This window comes from Macadamia integrifolia, chromosome 13 (assembly GCF_013358625.1).
Source record: "Macadamia integrifolia cultivar HAES 741 chromosome 13, SCU_Mint_v3, whole genome shotgun sequence".
Taxonomy (NCBI): Eukaryota; Viridiplantae; Streptophyta; class Magnoliopsida; order Proteales; family Proteaceae; genus Macadamia; species Macadamia integrifolia.
Genome location: NC_056569.1, coordinates 24,861,463 through 24,870,790, shown reverse-complemented (window position 1 = coordinate 24,870,790; position 9,328 = coordinate 24,861,463). Strand labels below are relative to the sequence as shown.

General features: G+C 36.2%; 1 protein-coding gene across 2 annotated transcripts in view; it reads left to right on the top strand.

The window, feature by feature from the left end:
* LOC122058649 (universal stress protein PHOS34-like) overlaps positions 1-3,468 on the top strand; it is an 8,179-nt gene extending 4,711 nt beyond the window's left edge. Inside the window, exons 2-3 of one of the 2 annotated variants that reach the window (XM_042621290.1) lie at positions 2,943-2,988; positions 3,154-3,468. In XM_042621290.1, coding sequence (XP_042477224.1) covers positions 2,943-2,950 — 8 coding nt within the window. In that variant the 3' untranslated portion in view covers positions 2,951-2,988; positions 3,154-3,468. Of the gene's footprint in view, positions 1-2,942; positions 2,989-3,136 lie in introns of both variants that reach the window. The other variant, XM_042621291.1, reaches the window with a different exon arrangement.
* The last annotated feature ends 5,860 nt before the right edge of the window (positions 3,469-9,328 follow it).

Sequence of the window (9,328 nt, the reverse complement as noted above, 5' to 3'; positions counted from 1 at the left end):
TTTAAAACCATTATTTTTAAGTTTTGGATCTTGCTTTAGCCAATGGTTGGGGGAGTATGCTCATTGCAGATGCTTCAAAGTTTCTAATTTATTGACCCGAGCTCATCCTGTTGAACCTTGGCAACTGTGCATCTCATTAGGGAAGCTAGGTTGCATTGCTGTTGTGGGGATTCTTCATTCTCTTGGAGGTTCTGATCTGCTAATTGTTTAGCAGATGAGCTGGCCAAGGGTGGGGTTGTTAGTCAGTCCTTGTATATTGGGTCATATGCTGCTTCATACCTTAGCTGTTTGTTTGCAATTAAATCTCTGCTACATATATAAAAAGGAGGGAAAAGAAAAGAAAGAAGCTGATTGTGTAGCTTTATGACAAGTGGACTGATTGTGGTGATTTGGCGATCCGTTGATGCGGTCTAGAAATGGTAAGGCAGTGCTCCGCCTTACGTGAAGTGGCGCCTTATGGGTTTTTTTTTTTTTTTTTAAACACATTTTAAAATTACTTGATAAAGATTCCAAATATAGATTTTTTATTGGTAGGTGTACAGTTTTGTTAACACTTGAGATGTATGAGATCAGCTTTACTCCACCAAAAATAACCAAAACAAACAAAACAAAAACACGATTCACAAATAGGGTTTGGATTTTGTCAATGGTTTTAAGAAAGGACTTTGAGAAGGAATCAATGAACAAGGAAGAGCCACTGATCCAGGTGATCATTCTGCTCCGGCAGCGGTGAGCTTCATTCTTCTTTGACAGGAGTAGAAATATAGTGGATGACCTTAGGGCTTAGGCACTTATTTCGCATCATAGAGGTAAGTATAATAAATACTTGTATTTTTTATGTCTTCTTTTCTTTATATTTATAAATTTGTTTCATAATTATGTATTTATATTATATGTTAATATGTTATGATGATTGATGATTGATGATTGATGATTGATGAAGATGAACTTAGTTTATTAACTTTATTGATCTGTTTTCTTGATGAATATCTTACATTGGTATGAATATGAACCTTTGATATTTATTTAACATATGAGTAATAGGATTCAACTAGGATTTGAGCCAAGTAGATTGGTTTTATAAAAAAATTACACAGGAACGCTTTAGTCGATAAGGCGACGCTTTATGCCCGCCTTATCGCTTAGGCGCTCCGAAAGACCCTCAAATGCCTCCGTCGCCTTACCGCCTTAAAAACTATGGGATTGTCATATATGCAACTCAACTCCTAGGCATCCAATATTTTACCGGTTTTGAAAGTTTGCATCACTTTCTGGGTCAGTTTTGAATCAGTGTATTTTGCCTCATTTAGAATTCCTTGTGCTTAAAGTGTTGTGTTGTTAAGTCAGTCAAAACAATTGTGCTCCCTTACTGATAGTGTATGGGGGATTTCATTATCATGTTTCCTAGCTGTTCCTCTATATTGAGATTTAGTCTCAAACATAGTTGTCAAGGCGTCGCCTAGCCTAGGCGACGACTAGGCGTCCAGGCGGTTTGCCTGGGGCCTAGGCGACAGCCGCCTTGTTGCACTGCATGTCGCCTTGTGTTTCGGCACTTATTTATGCCAAATATCATTCAAGTAAATGTTTTTAATATTTGTTATTTCATTTACTTAAGATATTATTCATAAATAAGCAAATACCCCCTGTTTGAATCCAATAAAAATAGTTTAAAAATCAAATTCCAAAAGGATAAAAAGTCAACCCCCTAGTCCAAGAACAAAAACTGGATTTTGGTTATAGGGACGATTTTCAACTTTTAAATGCTAGGGTTTTTCTCAATTATGAAAATTTTATAAATTTTATCATGTTAAAACATTGTTAAAAACCAAAAGTCCGGTAAAAAAATATTTTGTTTTGATATTCATAAAATTATTTTCATTCAGGCGATTTTAACAATATTCGCGCACTTAAAAATAAGTTTGACTGAAGCATAACTTTTTCATTGCAACTCAGATTTAAGTAATCTTAGACTTGTTAGAAAGCTAGTTTTATGTTATAACTAATACAAAAAGTCTCATGTAAAAATAAAATCATTTGACTAGTCAAACTTATTATAGAATAAGAGCATTTCTCTAAATGTTGATTTTTTATAACTTAATATGACTTAATGTTAATTTTTTATGATTTGATGTGGCTAAATGTTGATTTTTAATGACTTGATGTGGCTTAATCTTGATTTTTTATGATACAAGGTATATATAACTTACTAAATAATGTTAGAAAATAGGAAAAATAAAAAATAACACTTGTTCGCCTAGTTCGCCTAAGCGCTTAGGCAACCCTCCACCGCCTTGGTTCGCCTTGGCGCCATGACAACTATGGTCTCAAATTTTCGTTTTTGTGGGCCATGAATTTCTCAAAAATAGTATAATCGAGGATATGTATTCATCCAGAAGTATCTTTAAAAAGGAAAATCCTGTTTGCTTAATATTTCAAGAATATATTGCAACTCTTTTCTTATTTGTCCCCAATGTTTTTCTGTGGGTCTTTAATTCTTTTTAATTATCTAGTGTAGAGTATGCATTCTTAATAATTCATTCAGCATTGTTTTCACAGTGTGTTAAGTTTTGGAGTAACCTTCCAGTGTATCTGCAAACGAATTCTATGAATTTGTTTCAACCCTTTTCTCCCATCCAGTGCTCCTTTAAAAGTCAATCCCTTGAAAAAGGGTTTACTATTTTGTGATGGCTTAGCCAATTATACAATTTTTGCCACCATAATGCTAGTTTGGGGGTATTCTTTTCATTGGTTATGAATGGTTAGTTCTTTGATTGAAGTGGTAAACTTGAGATAGAGAAAGGCCACATTTTTTCGTTTGTGTCGTGTAAGGTGGAAAGTCCAAAGAATTATTAGCACAAGAGTAATACCCAGTTATTTTCTCTGGTTTTAAGGTGATACCTGCGACTGTGAGTGACGTTTCTGTGATGTTTCTTGTGTTGCAGGAGCTTAAGAAGTGCTTTGGCAATGGCGTGGTCCTACCGACTCCAGGTGATGACTTCATACATATTTTTGCTGGAAATTAATTGTCTACTTACTAATTTCGTTAAAGGCTCATGCCTTGCCAGACAAACTACCTGTATCTGTTTATCATCTGGGTGGAATATGTTGATATACTAAAGGTGATTTTCAATTTGAGGTTCTTATTCTGTGCAGAAAGTGAAGAAGGTGCTTGAGTCTACTGGAGGCTGGGGAAGCTGAGATGTTAGATGCTTTTAGTGGATTGGATTCATGCCATGTAAATTGAATGGTGGTTAGTAGTGTTGTTGCTGGCTCTTCGTCTCTCTCCTCTCCCTCTACTTATCAACTGCCTCTCGTATATGCAATATGAGATGATTGATGAATGGTATTTGTATGGTTGACGGGTTCTTTTGGTTTCATCTAGGTCATGAGAAAAGGTTCTATTTCTTCCTTTGTGAAATATCCTTTGGAACAGTTTTTACTGTTTTGTTAAATGTCTGGTTTATTGAACTTGGGAGTTTATATCCCCCGGCCCCTTTAGAACAGGGTAGTTCTCTGATGATCCTCGCTTTTCTTGGGGACACGCTAGTATTACGCGTGTATCCGTCGGTGTTTTTGTGCTGCATGGTCTCTAGTTGCTCGTTCGTTATTGAATCCCTGATACCTCCACATCTCTGTAGATGCTAAAGAGAAATGAAAGTGTGTCCCGACTTTTGTCATTCATCACAGAATTACCTTTTTTATATGAAGGTCTAAAAAGGTGTTTTATATATGAGACTAGGTATAGAGCTGTTCTCAGGTTAGAATGAATTTTCTTCACAAAAGGTGATTCTGTGGATTTACTTGGTTCCCTAACGAATGTAATTCGAGGCGAATCAAACATGTAAAAATATACAGAATTGTGATTCTACAGAAAGTAAATTCGTAGATTTACACAACCAAACACACCCTAAAGCAATGGAAATCCCAGAATCCATTCAAAATAATCCATCTACCGCTGATTCCCAAGCCCTTGAGGCTGATTGTCATTACCATTTGGAGTCTCTTCTCCTCCAAGAAGAGGTTTCACTCTAGAATTAAATGGTTACAAGTAGGGGACCGTATTTCTCCTTTCATATGGCAATGACTAGGAGAAAACAGGTCAACCGTATCACTAGACTTAAGAATGGTAATGGAGATTGAATTTCTAGCAATGAGGAACTTTTTGATCAAATTCCCGGCTTATTTCATGACCCACAATCCACTTCCCAGCCTGCAGGTATGATGGGCTTCCTTCAATGTCTTACGTCCTGCATAGCTCATTCTCAAAATGATATGCTTTGTTGGGACTTCACTGATGAGGTAATAAAAAAAATCACCATTTCAGATTGGATCCTACAAAGCTGTTGGGATTTGGGACTGATGGCCAAGTTTTACCAGTCATATTGGCATATTGTTGGACCAAACGTTATTGTAGCGGCTAAAAGATTTTTTGCCAGTGGATTTATGCTAAAGGTTTTTAACCGAACTGTAATAGGCCTATTAGTTTGTGTTCTGTCATGTATAAAATTATTGCCAAATGTCTAGTCAAATGTCATTTACATTTATTTGGTTCCAGTCAAATAAATGTGAATCAAATCCAATCGCACCGTATACATCGAAACCAAATCAATTAACACTCTTTCATGTGAATTTGACGAAATGACAATCAAAAGCGAGCAAGAGAAATGGAGGCCATTTAGTTGTTAGTTGTTTGAGAAGCAACTTTTTCTTGGGCATTACATCATGTTGATAAAATTTTCCATTTTGGAGCACCTTAGAATGGCATGCTTTCAAATTTACTTAAGAGATTCAAATGAGGAAAGGCTTGTTGTGGAAACCTAGGCACCCAAAGATGAGAAAGGGTGTAGTAAGAGACGGAAAATTTCCCGAAAAGAAATCTAAGGCTACATTTGTTATGCATTCTAAGTCAATAATGCATTCCAAGAAATTATACTAAGCATAGCTTTAGTCTTTCACCCATGAGCTTAAACATCTAGACCCAATATTTATTTAATGTATATTTGCCATCTAATTTCATAAACCTCAGCATTTTGTTTGTCCCAGGTTCCTCAACCTCTGAAAATCTCAACCCTTAATCATGCTTAATGAACTATACACTACAACCATACTTTGACAGAGTTAAGAATTGCATAGTGGACTTTTGAAATTAAGGTTTATGTTTGATATGATTTTTTTGAAATGCATTATCGATCTTGGAATGTATTCCAAGAATACATAGCAAATTCAAACTTAGACTAATGGAATGCAACAATTACAAGCGTCTTCCATGGAGATGTTTACAAGCATTGGAGAGTTTCGTCCAATAAGTTTATGCAATTTTGTATATAAAATCATTTTAAAGATCACTGTTCATCGTTTTTGTCCTCTTTTTTCCTATCTGATATCTTTCAATCAAAATGGATTCATCAAAGAACACATATACAAGACAATGTACTCATTTCCCATGAGCTCCTCCACACAATTAAAAGGAAAAAAAAAAAAGAAAAGGGTTGATGGCTGTGAAGTTAGACATGAGTGAGTAGGGATGTAATGAGACTTCATTAGGTCCACCCTTCTGAGCTATGATTTTCCTGGTACTTGGATTAACCGTGTGATGTTTTTTATTTCTTCTCTCCAGCTCTCTATTCTTCTTAATGGATCCCCGCCTCCCTATTTTACTCCCACGAGAGGTCTACGACAAGGAGATTCTTTATCCTCTTATATTTTTATACTATATGCGGAGGTTCTCTCATCTCATATGGCAGTACACCTCAGATTAAAACATCTTCATGGGATTTGCATTTCTTGTGACAGTAAAGCCATTTCCCATCTTACTTTTGTGGATGATCTCCTTTTATTTGGGAGAGCTACTATATAAAAGAAGCAAGAGCTATGCAATCAATTCTAAAAGAGTATTACTCCTTTTCGGGTCAATTGCTTAATTTACACAAGACCAAGGTACAATTTAGCCCCAATGTAGCATCTTCCATGAAAAGCCTTTTGATTGAGAGATTTGGTATTCATCAATCATCTTCCTGGGATACTTATTTGGGACTTCCTTTCAAGTCTGGGAAACTGTCTAAAACTAATTGTCAAGCTTTAATGGACATAATTAATTCTCGTTTGTGATCCTGGAAATCCAAGTTTTTCAGTTCAGCTGAAAAAATTAGTCTCACAAATTCATGTCTTTCAGCTCTCCCACGGTATCATATGTCATGCTTTCAGCTTCCTATGTCTATCCTCAAAGAGATTGAAAGGGATTACAGATCCTTCTCTTGGTCCAATGGTGAACAAAAGCTAGTACCAACTGTTGCTTGGACTATGAGTTGTAAATTAAAAAACGTCTGGTGGTCTTAATATCAAGTTAAGCTCATCAATAAATCGAGCACTGTCATGCAACAATGAAGCATGAGAACTTCTATTTCCTGACAAATTCTTTGTGGGGGGAAGACTAATGAAATCCAAGTATTTCCAAGAGAGTTTCTTGTAAGCTTCATGCCCTTCAACAGCTTCATGGTGCTGGAAATCTATTTCAGAACAAAGGATCTTCTTATGAAGGGATTATTCATATATGGATTGGCCATGGATGTAATGTTGATAATTAGGGGACCCTTGGATACCTGTATCTTTTCCTCTACCCATTTCTGCTCTAACTTATGTAGTTGATTTAATTGACAAATCATCCTTTACTTGAAATGCAGCTGACTTAGTTAAATTTTGGTGGCGAAAGGGAGACTGCACACTCCATTCTATCTATCGCAATCTCTAGTGCAGATTAAAATGATATATAAACATGGATGGCATGTATCTATTGCTCCTAAAATTCAAATTTTCATTTGAAAACTCATTTTGGAGAGAGTACCTAACCCTGGATTTTTACATAATTAGGGATTTCATATTAATTCCTTTTGTCCTTTTTGTGATGTTGAAATCACTTAAGATTACATTTCGGTTCTGTTATTATGCAGCTCTGTTTGGAACAATATTATCTTTTTGTCGTTCTAACTTATCTATTTCTTCTGTTAATTTATTAAAAGAAAAATAAGAAAAATTTATTAAGCTATTTAAAGTGCTACTAATAGATATTATAGTAGGATCGGAATGAAAACTATGATGATATTGATTTCGGATAGGAGAGGTGCAAGGAAAAAAGAAAGAATCATAAGATTTTATCTAATCTGTAACTCTAGTACATAAGACCTTCTCAATCTTACAGATCTGCCACAGTCAAGCACAAACACAATCCGGCCACAAGACAATAATAGAGCAGATGGCAGATATGAAAGAGACGTATGGGTTTTGAGTTATCAATCAGAAAAATAATTCCTTTTATTTTTTATTTTTTAAATTTTTTTTAAAGAAAGAAAGAAAGAAAGAAAGAAATCAACAAAACATAAATTAACACTTTTCCAGCATAAGAGGATGGTTAACTCAAAAGTTTTCTCTCTGATTTGGAGCATTTGGTTGGCATTAAATGGAAAGTATTTCAGAAGTAACTCTCCACCGGCCTTACATATTATTAATTCAGCTATTCGGCTATATTAGGAATTCATTATTGTTAATGAAAGGCGGTCTTGCATTCCAAAAGCTATTTATATTTCTTGAGTTTCTCCTTCTTCATGTACCATTAAGATCACTGTGGATGGTTCTAGTTTGCGCACTCCATGAGCAGCAAGAATTGGTGGGATCTTTAGAGACCATGAAGGTAATTTCATTTCAGATTTTGCTGAGTATATTGGAAGTAATTATGCATATGTCGTTGAGGAATTGGCAGTGCGACAAGGGCTTCCGATAGCAAAGTCTAAGGGACTCTCTAGAGTGATAATTGAAGGGGAATGCACTCTTATTATTAAAATCTTGGAAGGGAGTATATCTAACGTCTCATGGGGCATCAAACACATCATCAAAGATTTTTTTGAACTTCTGAGGGACATCTCCACTATTAGTTTTCATCTTGTGTATAGAGAAGGCAATCAAGTTGCTGATGCTCTTGCTTCGTTTGATGTAAACCATCAATTTTTTGTTACTTAGGATAACTTCACCCCACCGTTCATTAGGCACATTTTGTATTTTGATTATCGGGGCATATGTCTTTCCCTCAGATTGTAATTTGTATTGGCAAGCACTACACCCTATCCCCTCACTTCATACATCTCTTATGATAATCTTTCAGATCCTCATTTTGCTTTTGTTTCTGCTATTTCTTCTGAACATGGACCCACCACCTTTACTGAGGCCATAAAGCACCCCCACTGGTGTAATGCCATGGAGGCAGAAATAACAACCCTTGAATAGGATAACACTTGGTCTTTGCAGTATCTTCCTACAGGAAAATCTCTCATCGGTTGCAAATAGGTTTATAAAATCAAACGGAATGCAGATGAGAGCATTGAGCACTATAAAGTGCACTTCGTTGCTAAGGGATGCACACAACAAGAGAGACTTGATTACACAGATACCTTTTCCCTCGTTGCCAAGCTTGTTACAGTATGCAGTCTTCTTGCCGTTGCCGCCATTTGTGGTTGGCTTTTGCATCAACTCGACGTCAACAATGCTTTTTTACATGGTGACTTACATGAAGATGTCTACATGTGGTTGCCACCTAGTTATTCCAAACAAGGGGAGACCAGGTATTGCAAGCTCCAAAAGTCCCTTTATGGTCTAAAACAAGCCTCAAGGAACTGGTTTGCCACTCTCACTCGTGCTCTCAAGGATGCTGGGTATCGTCAGTTGATGAGCACATTTATGTGTGAAATCTAGGGTAGTAAAACATGCATTTTACATATTTAGAATGGAGCTACCTTGGGTTTTACTCTCTTTTTGCATGTTTTATATTTTCAAGGCCTGAAGGACTATCGGACGCTATATCTTCAATTTTACACGTAAAGAGGTCCTATTTCTTTTTATGGTTGTGAAGAGGATGAAATTCTGAGCAAGATGGACGTGTTCAATTAAAAGTACACATTCGTTTGGTCACCCGTACAAATGATTATTCTTTTCGGGCCAGAAAAAGAATAATGGATTAGCATTGAACTGAGATGCAGAACCAGCCCATTTGTAGTTGTCCCAGAGGTACAAAGAATATTTCAAATACCAACAAGGATCGATGGACCACATCCTTAAGTGATTGAAGATTCGTTTTTGGTAACAACAACTACCTAGCGTAGTTGGTGAGCTATGGTGTGCAAAATTCCCTTACTCATCAAGAGGTCTCAAGTTTGAATCTCATGGTTGTTTTTTTTAGAGAATTTTGTTGAAGATTTTTTGTTTTTCACTCACTTAAAGCACTAAGGGCATGGAGCAGATTTCCACATCAAATTAGAAGCAAGCAAAACCGTGGAAGGGTTCC